The sequence below is a fragment of the Prunus persica genome, chromosome G1 (assembly GCF_000346465.2).
Source record: "Prunus persica cultivar Lovell chromosome G1, Prunus_persica_NCBIv2, whole genome shotgun sequence".
In the NCBI taxonomy this organism is placed as follows: domain Eukaryota; kingdom Viridiplantae; phylum Streptophyta; class Magnoliopsida; order Rosales; family Rosaceae; genus Prunus; species Prunus persica.
In genome coordinates this window covers 12545467-12571110 of record NC_034009.1, presented here as the reverse complement: position 1 = coordinate 12571110, position 25644 = coordinate 12545467, and the positions used below count along the sequence as shown (strand labels likewise).

Sequence of the window (25644 nt, the reverse complement as noted above, 5' to 3'; positions counted from 1 at the left end):
CCACTGTCCAGGATTGATCAAGCGAGTGGATGCTAAATTATCATGTTCTCAAAACTTTCTAGGAACTAATATGCTAGATGAATTGTATCTATATGGAGAGAGAGAGAGAGAGAGAGAGAGAGGGATTACCAAGAAGAGAGATTACGTTTTCAAGAAAAAGGGAGGATAGAAAAAATAATTTTATTTTATTTTTATGAGAGAGAAAATAAAATTAATGATTATTTTTATTTAAAACATTAAAATTATTTCTCATATCAGATTTAATCTCAACCATTAAAAGTGGAGTAATCTAATGGCCCAAAAATTGTGTCAAAAATATAGTGCCATGAATCCGCCCCATTATATATATATATATATTAAATTTTGATGAGATATATATAAATAAGCTATTAAAGTGATTGTACCACTTATTAATTTAGTTAACTTCCAGTCCATATATAAACATTCTTATATTGTCTTATAAGTATATAATATATATATATATACACACACACTAGCCCCTTGGCACATGCTCGCAATTGGTTATATTTTTTATTTTTTATTTTATTTTTAGAATTAAGAAAAGATAATATTGATAGTTATGTTCCATAAAAATATGACCTATAATATGATTTTGTTTTTAATTTTAATTTTTTTAGTATTAAAAAATGTGAATTTATCATAAAATTCTCATTTAATTAATAATTTCAATTCTTAATGTTTGAATTAACGAAGGGCATTTTCTGATATTTTAAATGTTTCAAAATTCTCTGCATTTGGCTTTATATATATATATATATATATATATATTATCTTGCCTTAATACTTCTTTTTTTCAACAAAGTAGTTATATATTGATTTTTTCTTCTATAATGGGGCGGGTTGGGGAACCCATTCCCCAACGAAGGTGGGGATGGGGAATCCTTGATATAAATATTGCCGGTATGAAGGCGGGGATGGGGAAGGGAATGACATACCCACCCCCGATTCAACCCATTGCCATCCCTAATTGTCATGGCAAAGGGCAATTACTTTTCACTATAAATTATTTTTTATATTTTATACGTAAACAATTAATTTTGATAGGGTTTAAAGTTTTGGTGTGGGAAGTAAAGAATATGGTTAGGTATTTATTTAATAATTAAAAAAATCTGAAATTTTTGGTATTTTTTTCCTTTTTTTTGTTATTTAAATTGGCTTATGACGTCAACATTACGTCACTTGCCCAAGCAGTAGCACATACTGGATTTGCTTGCGGGCTTGGCCGGGTTGGTAACCCCACGCCTTGCCCAGGCTTGCTTTTGCGAGCTAGAGCCATCATGCAAGCCTAGGCCCTCTCCTGTGCAGTCTTCTCCTTGCCGCTGGAAGTGCTTTAAGGGTATCCCCAGGTGGGGAGGGCTACATTTAACCCTTTAAAAAATGATTTTTATAAGAAATAGTGGTTAATTTAAATTAAATATTTTAATAGTTTTTAGTATATTATGTAAATTTATTAGTTAATTTAATTAAACTACTATTTATATCCTATTTAAAATACATTTTAGAAGGGAAAAATATTTTGGAATAGGATTTTTGACATCCATGTGTCGGCACACTATTAGCCCTATAGATTTATGATTATATTTTTTTTTTCTTATTCTAAAAACAAGTTTAAAATGAATTTAAATGAAAAAAGATGAAGGATAGTTGGTAAAAGAATTAAGAGATTGTGAGAAATTATATAAAATGATGAAATTGAGGAAAGATATTATGTAAAATGATGAAGATGTTGTGTTAAATAATGTAAGAATGAGATAATTATTTATATTTGTATATTAATTTTTTTTTCTTCAGATTATTAAAATAAATAAAAAACACTAGGTGACATCAGCTGGGCCTCATTCAATTATTTAGCCCGGCTGGCCAAAGGGCCACATGTGACCCCTATTTTAGGAATTGACCCTTTTTGTAGCCCTTTGTGTAATTCACTCTTGAAGATGGATTTTGGGCATTTTGGGCTATATTTGAGGATATAGCCCTCACTTGGTGTCCTAATGACTATAGAATTTTATTTAAGGATTTTTATAATCAAGATTTTTTTATTTTTGGATTTTAAAATATTTATATAGGATTTATAAGATTTGAAGGGTCCATATAGATTTAACTATCCATCATCTCTCTTTAATTTACAGAAGATTAGCCATTCGCATTTAATCCAATAGCAACAAAATGGAAAAGAAAAATTCCTTGTCTAGGCCTTTTACCTCACCTGCTTTATGAAACTATTTGTTATGCCTATGGACACATGTCAAGTGTTGAGAAGGATGATGATGGTATACGTTGGATTAAAGTGATGAGCAAAAATAATCTCATGCTTTGTCGTCTATATATTTTCTCCCTCTGTTTGATGAACTGCTATATTGGATGAACTCCTCAAATTCAAGCACATGCCTTGTTCGAATTATTTACACACGTCATAGACTATATGAAGTGTGTTTCTATACTTTCAATATATATATACTTGCCCCTTGGCACATGCGTTGGTTTTATTTTTGAAATTAAAAAAAGATAACATGGGTAGTTATGTTCCATAAAAGTAGGACTTATTATTTGATTTGTTTTTAATTTTAATTTTTTAATATAAAAAATATGAATTTACCATATCATCCTTATTTAATTAATAATTTCAATTCTTAATGTTTGAATTAACTAAGGACATTTTTATCTTTTTTGAATATTTCACCATTCTCTGCATTTTACTTTATACTAGCCTCTCTGCACGCGCTTCCGCGCTTGCGAGAGGTTTTTTTAAAAAAATAACTAAATTTATTTTCGAATTAAAAAAGATAATGGGTAGTTGTGTTCCATAAAAATAGGATCCATTATCAGCTTTTTCTTTTTCTTTTAATTTTTAAAATATGAAAAAGTGTGAATTTACCATATTATCCTCATTTAATTAATAATTTGAATTCTTAATGTTTGCATTAACCAAGGGCATTTTCTGGTATTTTGAATGTTTCACCATTCTCTGCCTTTTGCTTTATATATATAGATATATAGATTATATAAAAACACAGGCCATGACTATATAATATTCATTCAAACACAGGCCATAGACTATTATATAGTCTTGTTCAAATTCAAACACACATGCCTTGCTTGAACTGAATTGATAAGTAGATGAGAGATCATGACACTTCAACTCAAACATAGACCAACTTGAAAGGCAGGTCATATATCATGCATGTTCATCTTTGGTTATATATACTGACACGCAGGCCATATATTCAAACATAAAAAATCTTTGGCTATATATTCGTTGGGCCTTTGAACTCAGACGTGAATATCAGAAGGTGTTCATCTTCTCTAACAGAGAGAGAGAAAGAAAAAGTCCCATGTAAAAAAATCGTGAATATGAAAGGGCCTTTGAACTCAAAAGAAAGTATGTTCATCTTCTCTAGTAGAGAGAAAGAGAAAAAAAATTCGATGTGAAAAATCTGATGGATTAGGGTGGGATTTGAGATGGGGTTTGGTATTTATATTTTCCACCAAAAAAAACTCACACAATCTCACATTTAAAAGAATCTTTCAAAATTTTGAAGTTTTTGAATACAATGAAACTTTTTGTTACTTGTTTAAAGTCTTGATTAAATACCACTAGATTTGGCCACTTTCTTTTAGAATTTCTAATAGTCTTAATGGATACTACAAGACTTGTTTAGATCATTTAAAAGTCTTAATTGAATACCACATACTTATTTATCCCAAAATAGTTTTTCAAAATCTCAATTGAATATACCTCGTAAATTTGAAAGATGTACATACAAATGATTATATACAAGCGATAGTCTAAACTAAAGGAAAGTGAATTTCTCACGCACACAACTAATATGCCACGGAGTTTCAGACCTCTTGTCTACAAGTCAAGACCGTTTTCCACTATGATAAAAAAACGTTTAATAATAGCCGTTTTAACGTCTCTAAGGTTAACGAAATTGTCAAATTGCATTTTTTTTTGTTTTCAAAGTTTAACATGGGCGCTCACAAATAACCCATATCGTAAGCTTCCGTCCAAAAATATGTTAGATTGTTGACGTGGCACATAGATGGTGATCGCATATCCAATAAAATCAAAACATGACTAAAAGACAAAACCATAAATCATATTTTTAGAATATTTTTTATTTAATTCACTCAATGATATCATTAGACATATAAGTCCTACTTAATATGTGACATAAAAAATCTAACATATTTTTGAACGCAAACTTATGGCATGGATTATTTGTGAGCACCACTAATCTTGAGATCATGACAAAAAAATAAGATGTAACATGATAGTTTGGTTAGCTTCAAAAACATTTTGTGATAAAAAGCCCTTAATAATAATTTTTGTGCTGATATGCATGTTCAAAATGCTTCTTTCATATTTTGTGTTTTGTTTTATTTTTATTTGTATAGAAATTTTGTGAGACATAAATTTGAACTTTCGGATATTAAAATTGATTTGAATTTGCCAAAATTGAAAATTACAGGATCAAATTCGGAATTTCCAATCCAACTTACACCCCTAAACCAGTTGAGCTATTCTAAACCACTAGCTCCTAAACTAGGTGAGCATGTGCCAATTAATTTTCTTTTTTACTATTTATATTTTGTTTTTAATTTTAATTTTTTAATATAAAAATGTGAAATTATCATATTATCCTTATTTAATTAATAATTTCAATTCTTAATATTTAAATTGACTAAAGGTATTTTTTAGTATTTTGAATGTTTCAACATTTTTTGCCTTTTGCTTTTTATATATAGAAGATATTAAGCTGGGTTAATTAATCAAAAAGTTGGGTATAAATAGAGGCCACCAATGTATTTTTCCTTTATACATAGAAAGAGATTCAATCACCGAAATTAAAGAAAGAGAGTGGCGGTTGAAGTGGACTGTGCAAGAAAGAAGCTCAATTTCTCAAACAATGCGAAGGTAAATCAACTACCATTTTCTCGCTCCGATTCAGAACTTTCCCGATAACAAAACACAAGTATTCATAATCTTCTTTGGTTGATTTGATGCAGACCGGGGCTTTATAATCGGCAGCATGCGAAGCAAGCAGGAGCGGTGAAGGGCATGATTGGGAGGCTATTGATCGCTGTTCTGGTTGTCATCTGCACCATTTCGTTCCTGGTTTTGTGGACGAGCAATGGCGGTGGTCCATCCGGCTTTCGCCCTGAGGTTAGTTTGAAGCTGGGTTTAGAATCATCCTGTTCAATTTTAGTTAGTATAGATTGGCACATTAGTTCAGTGTTCGTTTTCTATTTGTTTGCCCGAATTAGTGATAACGATGAAAAGGTGAACGATGATTTACTTCAACTATGCTAATTACTAGGTAAATGCTACTGATTCTTGGATACATTGGATTTCGGAATTTTATCTCAATAAATCAGTATCTTCTGCGAGATTACTGGGTATGTATATCAGGTTGAAGCAGTGATTTAGTGCTAGTAGGACGTAGTCAAATGACCCCTGGAAATTAAATACCTTTACTTTTCTGTTGCTACCTATTGACTGAACATTATCTTTGATATGAATGAGATTGCTGAAAATTCAAAATTTGTAATGCCAAGGTAATGGTATTGATAATAACTGAAAATTGATATTTTGTCTATGATCAGTGAAGAAGATATGATGACTGGTTATTGCGGCGCAGCAAAATTGGTGTAAAACATCAAGCAATCAAGCATAAAGTACTCATGCCATCTCCAATTTTACTTTTTTTAGAAAGAAAAACAAAACACATTCGAAATTACCCTTCTGAGATGCTTTTGACGATAATAAATCAACATTTCAACGTCACTAGGAGTTTCCAGTGATGTATTTTGTAATGGCCCAGTAAAAAAAAGGTTGTAAGAAGGAAGCTAAGGTTGAGTTTAATGTTTTCGTGCAATAAAATTGTCTCTTGCTCAAAAAAATGTAACAGCGGAACTGCTTGTTATGTATTTGTTGAAACTTTGACTCTGAATTTTCTTACCATGTATATGCAGTTGAACTTGGATAAACTTTGGAGAAGTGCTGATTCTGGTGGTTGGAGACCATCATCAGCTCCACGATCTAATTGGCCTCGTATGTGTTTCCTTTTTTCTCAATGAATTGTGCTTTGGTTTTTGTAAAATTCATTTTAAAGTTGTTGTGGTGCTTCTACTTTGTGGCAGCTCCACCTAGGGAGACTAACGGCTACCTACGAGTGCGCTGTAATGGTGGTCTCAATCAACAACGTGCAGCGGTCCGTAACTTTCTCTTTTTCTGTATGATCTGTAATTGCATATTTTCACCCATGTTCTTATGAGGGAAATATTTACCTTCTGTTACTGTCTTGGATGTTTTAGATATGTAATGCTGTTCTTGCAGCAAGAATCATGAATGCTACACTTGTGCTGCCTGAATTGGATGCAAACTCTTTTTGGCATGATGACAGGTATCTATTTTCAATGGTTGTCTGACCCTTATTTCACATATATAGATTTTTTTCACCTATTCAAAATTCACTTTTAATATAGAATTATTAACTTTTTCTGATTGAGGCTATTTAACCAAGAGAGACGAGGTAGGGTACATAGAATTGTGACAAACATGTAGCTACATGATAGATGTGTCACACAGAGGAATTGGAAGATGTTTTCAGATAGAACTTGTTGCTGTAAGACATTATTTCTCTTCTTCTTTCATCACATGTACTTAAAACCTACATAATAAGAGATTTCATTGGAAAGGCCTTCAATTTTCAAGTTTATTCATTAGCTGATCTAGGACGACTCTTCTCTTGGGGACTTGCTTAAGGGTTTCAATAGTTACAGACATCTTGAGTTTCTCTATTTAACAATTTTCTGCTTTTGTTGACACATGTGGATCCTCCGATTGAGGATTCTCTGAGTCTGCAATTTTTATACTTACAGGTTTAGTTAAGAATTAGGATAATTAAGTTTAAGGAAGGTCAACTTTGTTGCTTTGGATATCTTTTTCTCATAGATAGGAAAGTAATATGTTAATAAAAACAACTGTGAGGAAAGTTACAGCTTTAAGATAACTGCATGAATGCATTTTTCTGTAGATCTTTTTGCATATTTTCATAGGAATATCTCCCTCCATATTTTAATTAATCTTATATTTGCTTCGGAAAACAAAGGAATTTGTTTTGTGGAACTTTTGAGCAATGTGTCCACTGCTTTCATTGATTAGTTGAATGCTTGTTTCTGTAAACTCTATAAAATATTAAATGCTTTTAACTGCAGCAAGTTATCTTTAACATGTGCAGTGGTTTCCGTGGTATCTATGATGTTGAGCATTTTATCATGTCATTGAGGTATGATGTAAAAATTGTAGAAAAAATACCAGAAATTCGCAAAAATGGGAAGACAAAGAAGATAAAAGCTGTACAGGTAAAGCATACGTATTTGTTTTGATCACATTCAGAAATAAAATTTGAGTTGTTCAATAGGTTTGAAATGTTTACTCCTTCCTCTAAACCTTGTCTCAGCTTCGTCCTCCTAGAGATGCTCCTATCAGTTGGTATACTACGGATGCTCTTGCGAAAATGAAGGAGCATGGCGCTATTTATCTTACTCCCTTTTCACATCGTTTGGCAGAAGAAATTGACAACCCTGAGTATCAACGGTTGAGGTGCAGAGTGAACTATCATGCTCTGAGATTTAAGACAAATATAATGAAGCTAAGTCAGTCAATAGTTGATAAGCTTCGCTCACAAGGTCACTTCATGTCCATACATCTTCGTTTTGAAATGGATATGCTGGCATTTGCTGGGTACGTTCTTATCTGATTATCTTTTCTAAATTCATGTTTGCATCTGCATGGTGGTCAGATGTAGAACAAATGGTTGGCATCGTTGCATATGGGGAAATATCTGCTTAAAAGGCAAGAATGTGATAGGAGTGAAAAATCCAACCAAACCTCACACAGAGTCACATCTAGAAAGACACTTGTGTACAATGCATACGTTGGGTTAAATTTAATCAAAGATTTGATGTGGAACAAGGAGAGAAATAAGGTAACTAATGCCATAGTTTCAAGCATAACTAATGCCGCGAGTGTCGTAGGATGTCGATCAGTGTGATACTATTTGATGTAGAACAAGGAGAGAAATAAGGTAAAATATAAACTCGGATAGTAATTTAGCACAACAGCTTGAACTTAATTTGTTAACTTTAGCATCAATTGGTCAAAACTAAGATTCCCAGCACAAGTGTGGCCTGTCTATAGAGTCTCACTAATATGAGTTAATTTCTTGGTGAAATCCTTATATAAAATGAGGAATGACTGGACTGTTCTCCTTTATATCATGCCAAGAATTCTTCTATTTCATAGCCACTAGCTATGTAAGGGGTACAATCTGTTTGTTTCATGACTGGAATAGTTCATGATTAAGATTTTGAAAAGTAATGTTATCTGAGGACTTCTTAAAATCTGGTATGATTATTCTGCAGCTGTTTTGATATTTTCAACCTCAAAGAGCAAGAGATTTTGAAGAAATATCGGAAAGAAAATTTTGCACCAAAGAAGCTTGTGTATGAGGAAAGAAGAGCCATTGGAAAATGCCCATTAACTCCAGAAGAGGTAACATTATCTGTCTTGTTAATGTTTTTTTATATTTGTCGTTGGGAAGTGTTGTTTATACTGCCGGTGAATGGTGACACTACCCTGGATGGTTGTTACCTTGCATCAGTATCTTGTTATGTTTTGCTTACCAAGTGATAACACTCATTTCCTATATAAAACACTAACAAAGTTATGTCCCTCTTTCTATGCAGGTTGGTCATATTTTACGTGCAATGGGGTTTAACAATTCTACCAGGATATACCTAGCTGCTGGTGAACTATTTGGTGGAGAGAGATTCATGAAACCGTTCCGGGTTTTGTTCCCTCACCTTGAGAACCACAGTTCTGTAGATCCCGCAGACGAGCTAGCAGAAAATACCCAGGGATTGTTAGGGTCTGCGGTGGACTACATGGTTTGCCTCCTCTCTGATATTTTTATGCCTACATATGATGGCCCTAGCAACTTTGCCAACAATCTCCTTGGACACCGCCTATATTATGGCTTCCGGACCACAATTAGACCCGATAGGAAAGCTCTTGCTCCAATCTTCGTTGATCTAGAGAAGGGACGGACAACTGGTTTTGAAGAAGCTGTTAGGCAAGCCATGCTCAATACTAACCTTGGCGGGCCCCACAAGCGGATTCCACCTGATTCTTTCTATACAAATTCTTGGCCCGAATGTTTCTGCCAAACATCTCCAAAGAATCCAGCACATAAATGTCCACCAGATAATGTTTTGGAAATTCTTAACAGCCAGTTGGGTGAAGCAACTGATGACCTGGAATCCGTGCCCGAATCAAATTCAACAATATCTGTGGCATAAAGATGAGAAAGTAGTCTCAGGATTTATAGCGGGTGATTGTTCCATGCCAATACTGATGAATCCCTGTCCGTGTAATTGACAAGGAATGGCTTTCCATAATAATACTCCGCCTTCAGGTAATCATTATCTGTACTTCTGTTGTGTTTAATTTGTTTTTTTAATAAAGAAATTTCCTTGCTTGTCCTTTTTCACAAACAATCCCATATTGTTTTATTCATCATTTGCATATTTATGGATATTTCGTGTTCCTCTTGATCATACAAGTTGATGGTTTTTCAGTGACTCTGGTATTGTGGTGAATTGAGACAGGATCCATGTTGGTTATTGGAGGCAGGTTCATGTTATCTTGGGGTTCACGCCATGGTGATTCAGTATATCCAAAAAGAAGTTGACACTGCTGGAGGACGCATGAGCCAAGCCATGTTGATAGTTGCAGATTTGTTATGCTGTGATCTAAAAATTTACTTCTGATTAGTGATATTGTATTATATTTGATTGACTCCCTTATACGTTTCTGCCATGTCACATGTGTGACTAATCATATAAGATTTTCAGTCTTACCTTACAAAAATGCTACATTAAGTGTTAAATTACTTGGTAAGCTCATTCTGGTTTTGATCCATTTTGAAAAGCTCTAGCTTTGACTTTTGAGTGAGCTCGTAAATGAACTGTAGTTTCATTACATACATTTGATGTGCAATTCGAATCAAGGATTGGGAAAAAATAAAAATAAATTAGCAGACCCTAGCCTCCAGTTTATTCTGTCTTCTGCAACATCACCATATATTTTACTTCATTTTATTCTTCCCCAGAAAATCAGTCTTGTTATTGAAAACATATATTTGCTATTGTTGCTGCCTGTTTGCATCGATGTGGTTTGTGTTCCTCTGGGCGTACCTGGTTTTTGGTGCTTTGTTAGCTCTCTCGGCCTGTGGCTGTCGGTGATTGCTACTCGTCTGGCCTCTCTTTTGGGTAGTTGCTTAGGCCAGCTGGTCTTGTCAGTGGTTCTAATGCTGCCTGTTGTAGTTTTGTTGCTTTTCTTCTTGGATTTTATTTCCGCTTCTTAACGTTCAGCTTTCTTGTCCCGAGCCTATTCTCTTTGTTTTGTTTTGGTCAAGGCCTGGGTGTTGGTGTATTATTATTGCCTTTTCTCAATATTTTGACATAATCCAAAACATTAGCTTTGTAAAACCTTTCAGAAATTAAATACTTAATTTTTGAGTGTTTCAGGTATTCACGTATTAAAGTATGAGTGGACGACGAAATTCATGTCATGCACATATGATCAGAGTAACACCAAAAAATTACTCCAGAATACCCTTCCGCGGTTCAAATTCAATTCCCTCGTAACAGGAGGGAAGATGGTACATTAATACTTAAATAGTCTGCATTACATTTGAAAATTGCCCAGCCGTTAAAGCTGTCTATTTCTGTAAGACCGTAAAGTATTAGTAATGAACTACCATGGTCTTTGTTTTCTTCTATTTTTCTTTCTCTAATGAGATTCAGACAAGGCATCTCATGTTTTTATCAAATTCGTCTACTAGTTATTCTTATTCCCTTGTCCTCCCCAATAATCTTTTGTTCTACCCATTATCGATATAGACACATCAGAACCAAAGTCCTACTAGCTTGGCTACCAGTCATGTCCATGCCTAACAATTCAATAGGTTGAAGGATTTATAGCCATAAGAACAAATAAACAATGAGCAAAGTACAAACAGGGCCAAACTAAAACGAATTATATAAAATAATTAAATAACTGCAATCCATTTGTCAAACCAACGAATCAACATGTACGACTAGTGTTCCGAAACAATAACCCTCAGTAAACAATTTCACCATTCCAGAATTGGTGGGAAAGCGAAATAAACAAAAGATGAAGTCTATTCTATCAAAGATAATCAATTCAAGGCATTAGTAGTTGTTACTCTAAGAGCATATACATCCAGTCATTTACAAACATGGACATTCGAATCACAAAATGGATAAAAAAGAAAAAGGAATGACAGTGTAAGGCAAATTAGCCTGAGGATTGTACACGCAACTTGTGGGCAACATACAGCAGATGTCTGATGTTTGTTGGAGGATAGTTCTGCAGTAATTTGAGATTAGAGGTAAAATCACCTGCTAGTAAGCGCCTCCGAATGAGAATCAACATTGCACAGCATACTCGAAGAAGGGTTTCCTACAATTGTTAGTCAGCTACATCGTTAGCCTAAATACAAACAAACAAAAGACAAAGCCAAAAGCAAACCCGAAAGTGCAGAGCACTACTTTTCTGGACACAACAAAGGCTTACTTAGTCCTCAGAACCTCAAACCATAGGCAAAAAATTCTATCTGATTAGTTTTAATATCTGAATTGAGTTGCATATTACCGAAAATCTAAAGGGTGGTGTAACACACCCTGAAAGCAAAAGTAATGTGAAGTCAGAAAGAGTATAACACTACCTGAGGACCTTCCGGGTCACTTAAAAGTGTATCCCAAATGTGAAGGCTGTCTGCGAAATTGAATTCCTGGGTTAAGAGAAGGGTGATCCACCTAAATGCATAAAATTGGGGATTGACCTGACATTTTAAAGTAGAACCCAGTCAGACATTTATACCAAGTATTTTTGTGACCTAAATGGTATTTTAAAAAGAATTGGCAAATCATGAATGCTAAGCTAACGAGAACTGCATGTAGAGATGTAAAATATACAGTGGTTAGCACAGGCAGGTTCCTGTTGTGCCCCTGCCTGCCTCAATTGGGCTTGTGTTGTACTAGGCCACATGTCCATTGAGTTTTCTATTTATTTATTTTTAAGATCAGATTGAGTTAAAATTGGGGCACATCAGAACATTTGGTTATTACAGTTTGCAAAAGCCAAACTTGAAGTCTAGTCTAGTGTGAATTTATAAAGACCTAATGAGTGTGCGACAGTGCTACTCACATAATGCTCTATCTCTCTTGTCATAATGTGACTTTTATCTTCATTTGATTTATGATCTACACTTCTTTTGTCTGAATTTATAGTTAACATTGTTATCATTATTCGGACAAAATTTGTTTCAGAATATGTTTAACCAGGTTCTTTTTACTCACCATCATTTTTTTTTTAATAGAAACATTGTATTGATAATCAAGAGGAAAAATCCTCGATCAAACAAGAAGACCAAAAAAAGAGTCTGACCTACTAAGCTTGAAAAACAAACTGTATAAAAAACACGAAAAAGCACAAAAAAACTTCAGTAACATCATCTTAAGACTGCCATCATGTCTCTCATGATGGTAGAGTAGTGGTAGTCCTTGAACTGCCCCGAAACCGAAGCCCAAAGGGATGCCCAAAATTTAAATCTGTTTTTACTCACCATCATCAAAACTCAGTTCAATATTATTTCAGTTATTTTACTCAACCATCAGGATGTAATATGAAAAAAGATATATGTTAAAAATGTCTTACTTTGGTTGTGATCTCAAGATGACGCCATAGCTCTTCATCGTGTTCCTTCAAAAGCTGTGACAATTTTGTTATAGTGGAACGAATTCCCACAACACTATTATCAAGTTGCTGACAGAAATGATCCCGGAAGCCACTCAATAATTCAACAAAACAAAAGAATGTGTCTGCTTCAGCAGAGGCCTACAAAACTTGACATTAGGAAACAATGAGCAAAATTAACCAATAACAATAAATAAAATGGCAGTGAAGAAGTGTTATGCATAAAAAGCATAATGACCATAAACTGATTTATATCACTGTGTCCATTACTGTTATCCCTTTTCATGAATTAACACAATTTCTTGTTCAAAGCCAACATCCAAATCAATCACTAAACATCTTATTTTGTTATAGATAAAACATAGGCAATGCTGAATAGTTTTCGTAACAAATTGCTCTCAATTCTTTTTTCAGGTGACTTAAATTGTACCACTTGTGAGTTGTGATCAACATTTGCCCCTTCTTTTTTCTGCATGTTATGATTAACACCCCTATTGGTCATAATTAAGCCTGCACATCCTAAGAAGCAGGATCATATGGTGATATTGACCAGAAGAACATGCAATTCAAATAAAGTTAAGGACAATCAGAAAGTCAACATCAGCTCCCTACTACGGCAGAGTACCTAAATTTTGAACCTCACATTCAGATAACAACATATAAGAACATCTTATGGTCCAAAGACAAACATCAAAATCTGAAGACAGCTTCTAGATTAAATTTTTGTAGAAAAAGTTGAAATCAAATACAAAAAATACATGGCATTCTTACCGCATCTTCCTCATTTGGATCAGTCTTGAATACATAGAACAGTGGTGCCAAAATTTCGTTCATCCCTTGAACATATCTTATACCGGGATTTAGCTTGGCAAATACAATCAGGATGTTCTTCAAAGCATCCTGAAATTGTGATATACATTTAAGTCAGCCAAATTTCTAGTATTTGGCAAATCATACAGATGGCTTGTACCATAGTTCGAACCAAGGGTCAAGCGCAAACCTGATTAGATTTAGCATCTGAAGAGTCCCCAGAGAAAAAGTGCAAGTCTGGATGAGTACGCTTTACATCTCGGTCAATCTGCTCTATGATCTCTGTGTCCTACATGATCAAAAGTTTGAGTTAGATATTTCATAAGAAGGTTTTGCGCCAGAAACTGCTACCATCATTCTATAATGGTACAACAGGACAAGGAACTAATATTTTCAAAGGGGAGAATTCTTCTTTCTAAGAGTGAAGATGTTGTATTGCATCACAACTGTGTCTTGTGTTTATCTGGCTGAAGGAGGGTCCCAGAGCAAAAAAGTAAATAAAAAATCACAGTACATCGGAACTAACTAGGAGGCATGACTTTTAAGGATGCATTGCGAAATATGATCTTTGATAAATTCCAGTGGCAAAAGAAGAGTTAGTGTTGAAGAGCAAAGTAGTTTGAAACAGGATTTATTTAGTTTATGGGGGTCCTCTTTTTATTATTATTTTTTTTCTCTTTAAAAAAATCTTAGTTGAGTTAAGGAAGAATTTAACAAAGCATCAACCATGGGCCTTAAATAAGTTAAGCAAATAATTTCACCCAGTAATTACCTGGAAGAACTGATTCCAGACGCTGGACTGCCCAAGACTCAATGGATGCTCGCCATGAGTTATTTCTGATCTTGATAGCAACCCTTTGCTTTGACCTTTTGATTCATCAGTGTCACAATTTGTACAGTTATCCATCTTCCTTGTGATTTCTGACTGACTAGCCAAAGGAAACATTCAGAAACTCATACTTTAACAGAAGTCAAGAATTGCAAAAATGCACGAATCACATAAAAGCATATTGTGCCAACCTTTCATTTTTCATTTTATCTTAACTTTTCATTGAAACCCTACAAAGCTGGCTAAAGCTGTTGACCAACATGCAACATGAAACACTACAAGGAGAAGTGAAGATAACTGCATCGCTATACTGGATGAAAAGGCTGGAACATCTACAGTAAAATTTTGTGGGTTACCCCCCGCTCAATTTTCAGGAATAAAAATTAATGAGCTATTCTTTCCTATAGAAAATGTCTGCTAACACTCTTTGCACTGTCAGCATTACCAGCTGATCATTCAATGACATCAATTTATTTGCTCTTCAAAATCTCCATAGATTTGAACAATTGTGACTAAAACTTGTAGCAAATTTTGAGAACAGCGTTAGCCCATTAAAGAAAATAGTTAGCAGAAGTCCTTCAAATCAAAGCAAACTGTGCTGTTCTTATACCCTATATAATTAGTCTAGTTTTTTCAGTTTCATCTTCAAATCCCAAACATGAAGATAAAAATGGAAAGAGAAAACAATAAACATGACTTACAGGATTCATCAAAAGCTCATCTTTAAAATGCTTGTACTGTGACCTCTTTTTAGTTAACTCAGATGACCAAAGCCCCCGATCTGATGGTAGATATCCAAGTAAAAGCTGCAAGCAATAATTATCAACGCTTAAAATTAAACCAAGTCCCTCAAATGCAACAAGAAAACTCAAAATTGCACACTTTATTCAAACTGTCAAGCTCTATTGGCTAGTCTAGTAACTTTTGAGGCCCTCAAATTATCATTCTATCCATAATAAGCTAAAACTATTACCGCATTTTCTCTAGAAACAAACACAACATTAACACAAAATGAAATCAAATACAAAAACGAATCATAATCACCTTCCACACAGTAGAACGTATGCCGGCACCATCTGGTATGCCCTGCGACGCAATTCTCCGCAAATCGCGCAAATTAATCGTCTTTCTTGATAGCTACAATCACAAAATTAAAAAAAATTGAAAAAAAAACCAGCATTCAACATCTCTACATGCACAGAGAGAGAGGGAGAGAGAGAAAGAAAAGCTAACCTCGACCAAGAGCTGAGCCTGCCTGGAGATGTCTTCGGGGGAAGGAGTGGTGTTGTTCTTGTCTTCGTGATTAGGGAGTGAATCTGTGGATTGGGGCTGCGGAGGAGGCTTGTCTTCCCTGGTGGGTTTGGGAGGGGGCACAGGGATTGGTGGGTCAACCATGGACGGTGGCTCGTAGTCAGAGGTAGAAGAAGAACTGGTGATTGTGGTGGTGGCGGTGGGCTTGGAGGTGTAGGGTTGAACGCGATCGTCGTCGAGAGAAGGAGAAGGCGTAGAAGACCAGAGCGAGCTGTTGAGCCATTCTGGGACTCGTTTCTTCACCATTTGAGGTGAGTGAAACATGAAATTCTAGAAATCGATTGAATTTCTAGGGTTCCTGTGTGTTTCTGAGCTGACGCAGTTTCTTCCTCTTCTTCTTCTTCTTCTTCTTTCTTAATTTCTCGCCACGAGTCTCCGAGGAAGACAGGCTTGACAGAGACGGAGAGAGATGTGTTGATTGAGCTGAGGTGTGTGCTTTGACTTCTTGACGGACCAATCGTAAGATGCCGCGTTGCTGCCGCTAGTTTTCATGTTACTAAAAAGAGTTAAATACAGTTTTGTTGAGTTGAGTGTTTTATTTATTTATTTTCCTTAATTATAAACTTAATTAAACTATAGGAGCATGATTGCAACTTTCTTAAATACATATGTGACGTGTCCAAGTTAACTACTTGATGTGATTAACGCACTTAAGACTGTTGTTGAAGAATTTTGTTTCTAATGCGATGATTAAACTCTAATTATAGATCACCATTTGGTTTAATGACATTAATCTCCACTCCGTTTGTTGAACCTGCATTTAAAAATTTTAAAAAAACTATAGATCTAGTTTGGCTTAATCAAGTTGGCTAGAGCAGTTGTGCTCCTCACTCATCACTCTGCACTTGAATTTGAATCTCATCCATATAGTTTAGATTAGATTAAAGTAGAATATCGTTTATAAAAAATAAAAATAAAAAGTCTAAATGTGGGCTGTTCTTTAGTCAATTTTTTATTTATTTATAATAACAGAAGGGGGAGGGAGGTTTTCTACACATTGAGACCACATGATTTGCGAGTCAAAGATTTTTTTTCTTGGCTAGACTTTGTTGTCTTTTTTTTCGAATTTCAATTAAGAATACAAAAGGAAAATGAGTTTTTTATTTTTTATTTTTATTTTTTTATAAATATTTTATTTTATTTTTAATGCGGAGAATAGAAATTACAAAGCAAAGCCTCTAGAAGACGGAGGCCAAAGATGTCAAAATAGAAAGGAGAGTCGATGATAAGTAGGGGACCCAGATTCTTTCCTGAACTTACCTAAAGCTTCTAACTTGACCATTGATAAACATCGAGCAATCACTATATAAATAGGCACAGTAGGTATATTTCAAATGAGGCAATCAAAATGCGAGTGAAAAAGAAAATTCTATAAGTGCAGAAACAAAATGTAATTAGATGAACTAGCTAGAACAAGCTGCTAGCAGAGCCCATTAAACATGTCCACAATCCAAAGCGCTTGTGAGATGTCCGAAGAGTAACGATATCGTGTAATGGTTTCATCCTCTAAATTGAAATTGCTTATTTCAGTCCGCAAACGAAAATCCATGTAATATATGGAATTGGGTTGGCACTGAGGAAAGTTTGAAGCCAAAACCGAGATACTACCATTTTCACTCAGGAACAAAACCTCATCTCCGATACTTTTCATTTCAACATGCTGCACGGATCCACCCCTCTCATTGAACACCAACTTGTAAACCATGAATCTCTTTCCACTACCACCATGATCATCTTTCGGCAATCTTCGAACGTGCAACAAGTCTCCCTTGGTTGATTCCACGAGATAAGCTTCATCAGCCCTACGTTCGAACCGTTCCTGGTTAAAATACTTTGTTTTCATTGACCGGCTATTGATATCAACGGAAAGAATGTTTCCGAAATCTAAAACTGCAAGGACTAGACTTTTATGAAATATAGCATCCATAACACCCCGCGCTGTGAATAATTGAGTCCAATATTTTCTTCCTCCTTTGGTGAAAGCCAACGTAGAAACACGTCTGCAAACTGCTATAACCATGTAACTGTCTGGATTCAATGTGGGATCCTCAGATAAGATAACCTTCGGGATGTGCTTCGGTACAAGCCCGCACTTTCGGAGCTCATCCGAACCTTGACTCGCAAACGAGTGATGGTAACAGAAACCCAAGCGAGGGAGACGAATGGGCGCCGCTGCTTTTCTGAAAGGGTTCACCAGAGTTATAGTCCATAGTTCTTGTTTGCTCAGTTCTAGATGTTGGTTCCAAAAAAATTTCGATTTACCGACTATCAGATGTTTTTCCAATACATCCATTGTGGCTAACCAACCATGGCCATGGCACATACTAATCATATTACAGGGCACTGATAACTCAATGTCGGAGGTTTCTCCTCCAGGAAAGTTGTACAGTTTTGGCTTTCCTTTGGATCCTGTTGCGGTTGGAACCAGGAGCATAGGAAGAAGCTCACGCTGCCAACGCTGCGATATGCGATTGTATTCTTTTGCAGCAACACGCCATTGCTTGCAAACGGCAGCAACCCGAATATGGTCAGTGGGTTCCTGCAAGTTATCCAGAATCAAAAAAAGAACGGGAAGATTTGCCCATTGATCTGACACTCGAGTGTCAATCTTATTATTCCTTAGTCTTGTGATGAGAGCGTACGAATATTGAACCCAAAACCAACCTGTCCAAGACATGGCTGGCTTGCAATCAAACCTGGACTTCTTCAGCGGTAGTGAGGGTTTCTGCAAGAGTGTGTAATTGTGAGGTAGTAATTGTATAGAATTTGATAATGGGCACACGCCTTTATATACAGCACAAGCCTTTACCTTTGGCTAGAAGGAATAGGATTCCTATATGATCAAGGAAAGCTACCAAGTCAATACCCAAATAGTCCGTGCCATCCGTGTCTTCTTTCCTAATTTGTTGGCATGTGATCCTTGATTTAACAGGCCCATACGTGGTTAACTCATGTTAGAGAAAAGAAAAAAAATCAGAACATAGAAAGACCGACTCGACTTCTTCGATTCATGGAGTCTGTTTCTCTTTTTAGGTTTTTGAAATCTTCCTCAAACATTTTTCTTATTCTATATGTTTGCCCTCCATATTTTGACTTGTAAAAGGCCAAAAAAAAAAAAAAACATTCCCATTGCAATACAAACATTTGATATTAATCACACCAAAACAAAATAATCCAAGTAGTAATGGGAAGCTTTGTTCTGCTTCCTCTTTCAATCCAAAAATATTTTAAATTTTTGCTATAATTGTTATTTTCCTTGGGTGCACATTGTAGTGTTGGCAAGGGTCCCCTTGGGTGCACTCAATTCCATGAATGCCCCAATAATTGGAATATGATTTTTCCTTTATGATGTATTTAACATTTGTTGACCTATTGTCAGGTATAGCTCAGTTGCTTGAGCTCTTCCACTACCTCCACCTATGTCATGTGAGTAGATGTTCAAAAATCCAAAACACCTAATTAATATTTGTGTGTAAAACCCCATCCACAATCGCTTGTATTCAAAAAGAAAAAAAAAACAAGCAAAAGAAATAGCAAACATAAGCATGATTACATGACAGTCCGCCGTGCCAAACGACCCCTTAGCCTCCTCACATTCATAACTCTAATGTTATCCTTGTGAACCAAACTTCCGTTGTAGCATACCAATATTCCAACAATATCCATTTATGCAAATAACATCAATAATTACTAGACAAATTAATAACATTGAACCACAAAAATTAAACCGAATAATAACATACACAACTACCATTCTACTACACGTATCATCTTATCATTCCACAAATCTTATTCTACAAATTGTAGCTACTTAAGGAAATTTTATTACTTTTTATATTTTATGTGATTTTCTATATATGTTTGTGAGTATTGTTTGTTGTGTGTTCCAAGTTCTTAACAAACTCACATAAACATACCGTGTAAGCAATATGATTCATCTAAGCTATAAGGGAAATAAACGTACATGATCACTTTGCCCTTTGTATAATCTAGGGAAATAGCCCTCGTATAATCTAGGGAGATGATTCAGCAACTATGCACACCCATTTTATTATGAGGGCTTTTTCATTTATTTGTTATTTCTGAAGTATCCAGCTTGAATGTTTCTTTCATACGGTGTAAAATTGTCAATGACTAAAATGTGCAACTACATGCGAACAAGGTCTAGACCAGTTAAAAAAGGCCTTAATTTGCAAATGTCTCATATTCGAACTCTCATGGCATCTTGATAGTGTGTGAGAAACTCCCCATTCCTTTATAGTTTAGAGTATCACTTGTATTTAAATAAATTAAAAAAAACGTTTTATCATAAATGGTCCAGGAGGTTTACCAAATTATCACTTTTGGTCCTTTATGTTTTTTTTAATACATATTTGGTCCTCTATGTTACACATGACACATCAAAATTGTCCTGTCAGATTCAGTTAAAAATTCTGTTAGATTGTTGATGTGGAATTTAAGTAGAGCCCACATATCCAATGAAATTGTGCCATGTGGATTAACTAAATAATTATTATTTTTAAATAGTTTAAAATTCATAGAAAATTTAGAAATGAAAAAGAAAAAAAATTAAAGGACTGCAACCTTCCGCCTCCACCTCCCTCCGCCTCTACTCTCTCTCTCCATCCCCGTCTTTTTGCTCTCTCTCTCTCTCTCTCTCTCTCTCTCTCTCTCTCTCTTCCCTCTCTCTCTGCTCTCAGCCTTATGCTTGGTACAGAGAATCAACCGCCATTGTTAGCATCCGATTGGGTCATAATGGCGGCGAGGAGGTGTTTGACAAAGAAGACACTCCACTTCTAGCCAGACCTCACAAGTTCTCATCCCAATCTTTGAACCTTTGGGGTTGTTTTCAATTTCAACTGGGATTTCCCACGCTGACCCATTTAGCCCCTTTAAGCATTTTCGCTGATGTTGATCTTGGGGCTATGGGGGTTGTGATGGTGGAGGATCTAATAATTTTTCTGCAAAATAGGCTAGCTTCTACGCGCTTTTGGAGGCTCCTCTGTTTTCTTATATGGTCTTGGTGTGGCTGTTTTCTTCAATGGCCTTGCGTGTGAGTTTCATTGCTTTGTTGTATGGATCATTTGGAGCTCTTGGTTGCTTTGTTTTGGTGAAAGGACCAAAGACATAATCACCGCCACTTTTGGGCAAAGCTTGGTGAGCACTCTGGTGCAGATGGATCTCTGTACCAAAGACATAATCAGCCGCCATTATGACCCAATCGGATGCTAACAATGGCGGTGGGTTCTCTGTACGCAGGCATAAGGCGGGGAGAGAGAGAGAGAAGCGGACGGTTGCTGATTGTCTATGAATTTTAAACTATTTAAAAAAATAATAATTTAGTTAATTCATGTTACGTTATTTCATTTGATATGTGAGTTCTACTTAAATTCTACATCAGCAATCTAGCACTAGCAGACTTTTTGACTGAATCTGATCATAGGACAAATTTGACGTGTGAAGTGTAATATAAAAGACCAATAACTAAAAGTGATAATTTGACAAACTTCAGAAAATATTTGTGATAAACCCTAACAAAGAAAGTGCAACCACAGGGATGGAGGGAAATTAAACTACACTTCAAATTAGGAGTAATTTTCCAATGTGATCAAATTCACACACGGATGGAGGGAAATTAAAGTAGAGGTTATTATTAATCAGAGTCAAAATTCGAAAATTTAGATTTCGAAGTAAAATTACAACGACCAGTTTCAATGGACGCAAAAAATGAGACACTGCGAGAGCATCATACTACTCTGTTTTAATCAGATTCATATCCAAAAAAATAGACAGGATTTCGATCAAGGTTATCATCGGAATCAGAAGAATATTTAGAAGAGGAACCCTCACACCTGAAATTAGTAATATGAGAAGCAAGCTTATATATTTCATCATCGCCCTCGTCAAAACCTCTACAATCACTGACATCCAAAGCCACAAGCTCCTTGCAGCCCTGTAGTATTGTGACAAGATTATCCCGTTCAATGTCTGCCTGCCTCAAGCTCAAGTGCTTAATATTAGGCACCAACTTGACGATTGCCAATGCCTCAGTATTACATATATAGGCATTACCCACATGCAAACGCCAAAAATTCTTGCAGTGAATGCCGATCTCTGACAGGGTTTTCTCAACACCAATGCTGCTCCCCAAGAACAACTCCTCCAAATCTTTCCACTTTCCAATTAGTTCAGGAATCATTTTGTCAACGTACAGAGCCTTCAGGCGAGGACACCTGCAAACAATAGTTTAACCCTGTCATTTTAGGGTGACTGAAAAAGTATTAAAGAGATAAAGAACATGATTAAATACTTACGTCAGAAGAAACTCTTAAAAGTCAAAATACATAAAGCTAAAACCCAAAAAAAGGCACTAATGATACACATTCAAATACTTTTCAGAAAGCTTACACATCTGCAACATATTTCATTGCTTCCGCGGAACAAAATCCAGGTAGCCGGACAACAGTAGCATGCCCTCTGCTACGATTGACAACAACCTTTAGAAATGCAGTGAGAGAGAAACGATCCTCATCAATTCGATATATACATCGAAACCTATCCATAAAGGTTCTAAGTTCACCCTCAGAACTCCAAAGATCGTGAGTTGGAAGATCAAAGCCATCAAAACCACCAGGAAAAATGAGACATTCCCAGCATGAAGGACTCAGGGATGCTGTGTACCATGACTTGCACACAAAGGGAACATCCAAGAGTAGTGACTGCATCCCAACTCTTCCAAAAACATTCACCAAACAGTCCACATTTAAGCCCTCCCATCTTCGTTCATTCTCCATCTACAAGAAAGGACATGATATCAAATCATTAATATACAGAATCAAATGGGAAATAAAAACACCCAAATTATTAAGAAAACTAATGAACCGAAGATGGAAAGAGAATCAGCTCACCTTAAATGTAAGATAAAGGCAATGAAAAGCAAAAGGATCGGGAATTCCTACACAAATGGAAGCAGGAAGACAAGCCATATTTACCAAAAACAAAAAGAAACGCAAAAACAAGCAGGATAACAAAAACTTGGGTTTGTTAGAAATGAAAAGGTGTAATTAGTGTACAATAACTTGTATTTTGTAGTCAACATATATAGGACCAAAGGTAACTCTGACCCTTGCCTCCCAAAAGGAAGATTGATCTAGCAAATGTTTCTGGTGATAATCTATAAATTTCATTGGTCAAAGTGAGTAAACTATCAAGTAGGGAAACTATCAATGCCCAATTCAAAATAACTGGTCCAATAATATTTGGGATCGACAGCAGACTTAACTAAGTGAGCCAATTCAAAAACAATTTTTTCTTCTTTTCTTTCCTGAAGATTGGGGCAGATTGAACTTCCAAACCACCCTCAACAAAATTTCACCCCATTTTTTAAAATTTAATTTCTCCATCTAAAGTCCTGATTCATCAATCAAAAAGGAATTTCATCTGGGAAAAACATTTTATCTGAAAACAAACAACTACATACATCTTTTCTTAAAAACAAAAAAAACAAAATTAAGCTGCAAAAAACTCAGAACTGTTCAATGAAACAGAACAGGAACGATTGCTAAACAGAAAGCATATTTAAACGACGATAAGGAGCAGCAATAAGTAACGAGAGATGAAACTTACTTGGGTCCTACTTGCTCCGAGAGAGTGGCTGAACCAAACTAATTTTACAAGAAACAAAAGTTGACCGCAGAAGAATGAAGAGAATGGGCCGGTACTTAAGTGTAGAGGATTCATGGGCCAAAACCCAATTTGAAATTTGTTTGGTATGGGCTAATCTCGGCTATAGCCCAAGCTTTCCAAACATGCGGGTATGGCTCACCGGCAAGAGGGGTTTGCATTGCGTCTATGGAGAAATGTCGGTTTTCTATAACTGTTGTATATTGTTGGCTTTATAATGTGTTATTGAGTAAACAGATTATGGTAAACTTCACATTATTATTCAAAAAATTTATGCGCATGCCACAAGAAGTTACCATAGCATAATGTTTCTCACAAATTTTCCTACAATTAAAACACCCAATAGGACCCAAAATACAGCACAATCATCGAATATATATATAAAAGGTTTGATACAGAAGCAAGCAGTGTTCTTTGTATTAAAAGTTGAAACGAATGCCCCAAGTACCAACTTTCAGAGCAAATAGAACAAAACAACCTCTAAATGAACAATTCTGCACCATGATCAATCAGAACTGCCTCCACTACAGTAGTACCCATCAGAGCCAGCATACTCATCATCGTCATAATCATCATCAGAATCATAATAATCATGGGAATCAGAATCATAATCATAGTCAAGTCTAGGTCTAGAACCCTGACAGCTGAAATTAGTAATATGAGAAGCAAGCTTTGATATTTCCTCGTCTTCCTCATCAAAACCTATACCACCGCTAACATCCAAACACACAAGCTTCTTACAGCCCCGTAAGATTGTTATAAGACTGCCCCGAGGAATTCTTGCCCCTCTCAAGCTTAAGTGCTCAATATTAGGCACCAATTTGACGATCGACAACGCCGCATCTTCACCTACTGAAGCACCATGTATATCTAAACGACGAAAGTTCTTGCAGTGAAGGCTGATCGGTGAAAGGAGTTCAGCAATATTTATGCGACTTTTCAATGACAATGACTCCAAATTTTCCCACTTTTCAATCAGTTCTATAATCATGCTAGGTTGCAGAAACACTAGTTCACTAGGCAAAGACGAAGCCTTGAGGCCAGGACACCTGCCAACAATATTGAAAAATATAAACCACAGAACCAAAAATATGCACTAATATTGAAACACATTGTAAAACTTTTTGAGAAAGCTTACACATCTGCAACATATTTGAATGCTTCGAGGGTACAGCATCCAGGTAGCCTGAGAAAAGTAGCATGCCCTTTGCTACGATCTACAAATCTTTTCACAAAGCGATCATGGCTTTCACTCCAAGTATAGTAGTACTTGGTTAAAATTTCCGTGAAGTCGAGACTGAGCCAGCAGCAAGGACTGAGACTCGCTTTGTACCATGACTTGCACACAAAAGGGATATTCAGGAGCAGTGACTCCATACCAACCTTTTCAAAAACACTTGCTAAACAGTCCATGCCTAACTCCTCCCATCTTACTAGACGATTCTCCATTTACAATAAGTAATGAAATGCAGAGAAATAGTTTGACTTCATATTCCACATTTATACGGTCAGGATAACACAATTTTTGACACATATTTTAAGACACATTCTAAGCCATTAGATTGAGCCACTTTCAATGGCTGTGATTGAATTTTATATTGAGTGAGTATTGCATTTAAAAAGTTAATCAATATGGGGAAAAGCACTAATAAAAAGTTAATCAATATGGGGAAATGCAAGGACTCAAACCACGCATGCGTGCAATATATCCAAGAGATGAGAGAAATGCAACATGAGTATAATACAAATGGAATTCCCAGATAATTAATAACAAGAAAGACTAATAAAACCTTCGTGCTTCCCTCATTTCCCAAGAGAGAGGATACTAATATGCAACGTTCAGCTTTCTCGGTCCGGAAAGTGCATTGTTGGAACTTAGTTGGAACGCCAACCGTCGAATAGAAACATTAAACTAAATAATAAATTAAGCTTAGACCATAAAATTCATTTAAAATTACCTATAACTTTTTTCTTTTTTTATTTATTTAAAATACTCAATTTTTTTAAATAATATCCGATTACTAGGATCCAATTAAGCAAGTTACCTAATATAACTTAACATCTGATTTATTGTATTTTTTGAATTCCAAAACTACCCCTATTTATAAGTTAATGTGTTATGGAGGAAGGGGAGGGTGTA

The 25644-nt window shown here is 35.6% G+C and overlaps 5 protein-coding genes across 8 annotated transcripts; 1 reads left to right on the top strand and 4 right to left on the bottom strand.

Annotated features, from left to right (window-relative positions):
- On the top strand, positions 4806-10127 carry LOC18789584 (uncharacterized protein At1g04910). Of its 3 annotated transcripts, none has more exons than XM_007222808.2 (10): positions 4806-4939; positions 5032-5188; positions 5998-6076; positions 6166-6236; positions 6340-6428; positions 7266-7389; positions 7488-7771; positions 8452-8581; positions 8776-9503; positions 9697-10127. In XM_007222808.2, the coding sequence occupies exons 1-9, from the start codon at positions 4932-4934 to the stop codon at positions 9385-9387; spliced, it is 1554 nt and encodes a 517-aa protein (XP_007222870.1). In that variant the 5' UTR covers positions 4806-4931; the 3' UTR covers positions 9388-9503; positions 9697-10127. The 3 variants fall into 3 exon arrangements, with proteins under 3 accessions (XP_007222870.1, XP_020424939.1, XP_020424942.1); XM_020569350.1 differs by having other exon boundaries at positions 9667-10127; XM_020569353.1 differs by lacking the exons at positions 4806-4939; positions 5032-5188 and adding an exon at positions 5209-5421.
- LOC18792924 (TBC1 domain family member 13) lies at positions 11116-16209 on the bottom strand. The gene is made up of 9 exons (XM_007223073.2): positions 15744-16209; positions 15555-15647; positions 15212-15316; positions 14454-14606; positions 13872-13970; positions 13643-13771; positions 12833-13012; positions 11841-11957; positions 11116-11575 (listed from the first exon to the last, which is right to left on the bottom strand). Exons 1-9 carry the CDS (start codon positions 16083-16085, stop codon positions 11411-11413), a joined length of 1383 nt encoding a protein of 460 aa, XP_007223135.1. The 5' UTR covers positions 16086-16209; the 3' UTR covers positions 11116-11410.
- Positions 17242-18498, bottom strand: LOC18788255. The gene has a single exon (XM_007226515.1). It carries the CDS (start codon positions 18496-18498, stop codon positions 17242-17244), a length of 1257 nt encoding a protein of 418 aa, XP_007226577.1.
- On the bottom strand, positions 21449-23507 carry LOC18792727 (F-box/LRR-repeat protein At3g48880). Of its 2 annotated transcripts, XM_007225724.2 has the most exons (4): positions 23448-23507; positions 22730-22776; positions 22230-22615; positions 21449-22054 (listed from the first exon to the last, which is right to left on the bottom strand). In XM_007225724.2, exons 3-4 carry the CDS (start codon positions 22613-22615, stop codon positions 21583-21585), a joined length of 858 nt encoding a protein of 285 aa, XP_007225786.2. In that variant the 5' UTR covers positions 22730-22776; positions 23448-23507; the 3' UTR covers positions 21449-21582. The 2 variants fall into 2 exon arrangements, with proteins under 2 accessions (XP_007225786.2, XP_020410388.1); XM_020554799.1 differs by lacking the exon at positions 23448-23507 and having other exon boundaries at positions 22730-23441.
- On the bottom strand, positions 24010-24917 carry LOC18793118 (F-box/LRR-repeat protein At3g48880). Its single transcript, XM_007226317.1, has 2 exons — positions 24643-24917; positions 24010-24553 (listed from the first exon to the last, which is right to left on the bottom strand). The coding sequence occupies exons 1-2, from the start codon at positions 24915-24917 to the stop codon at positions 24010-24012; spliced, it is 819 nt and encodes a 272-aa protein (XP_007226379.1).

Excerpts from the sequence above, each read along its gene's own strand:
- LOC18789584 (XM_007222808.2), top strand. Across the intron at positions 6,429-7,265 it reads TCTTTTTGGCATGATGACAG|TGGTTTCCGTGGTATCTATG; the intron begins GTATCTATTTTC and ends TAACATGTGCAG. Across the intron at positions 7,390-7,487 it reads AGAAGATAAAAGCTGTACAG|CTTCGTCCTCCTAGAGATGC; the intron begins GTAAAGCATACG and ends ACCTTGTCTCAG.
- LOC18792924 (XM_007223073.2), bottom strand. The coding sequence starts at position 16,085 with ATGTTTCACTCACCTCAAATGGTGAAGAAACGAGTCCCAGAATGGCTC. Across the intron at positions 15,648-15,743 it reads AGGCTCAGCTCTTGGTCGAG|CTATCAAGAAAGACGATTAA; the intron begins GTTAGCTTTTCT and ends TTGTGATTGTAG. Across the intron at positions 13,772-13,871 it reads CAGATGCTAAATCTAATCAG|GATGCTTTGAAGAACATCCT; the intron begins GTTTGCGCTTGA and ends TCACAATTTCAG.
- LOC18788255 (XM_007226515.1), bottom strand. The coding sequence starts at position 18,498 with ATGTCTTGGACAGGTTGGTTTTGGGTTCAATATTCGTACGCTCTCATC.
- LOC18792727 (XM_020554799.1), bottom strand. The coding sequence starts at position 22,807 with ATGGCTTGTCTTCCTGCTTCCATTTGTGTAGGAATTCCCGATCCTTTT. Across the intron at positions 22,616-22,729 it reads GCCTTTATCTTACATTTAAG|ATGGAGAATGAACGAAGATG; the intron begins GTGAGCTGATTC and ends CCTTTCTTGTAG. Across the intron at positions 22,055-22,229 it reads ATGAAATATGTTGCAGATGT|GTGTCCTCGCCTGAAGGCTC; the intron begins GTAAGCTTTCTG and ends TATTGTTTGCAG.
- LOC18793118 (XM_007226317.1), bottom strand. The coding sequence starts at position 24,917 with ATGGACTGTTTAGCAAGTGTTTTTGAAAAGGTTGGTATGGAGTCACTG. Across the intron at positions 24,554-24,642 it reads TTCAAATATGTTGCAGATGT|GTGTCCTGGCCTCAAGGCTT; the intron begins GTAAGCTTTCTC and ends TATTGTTGGCAG.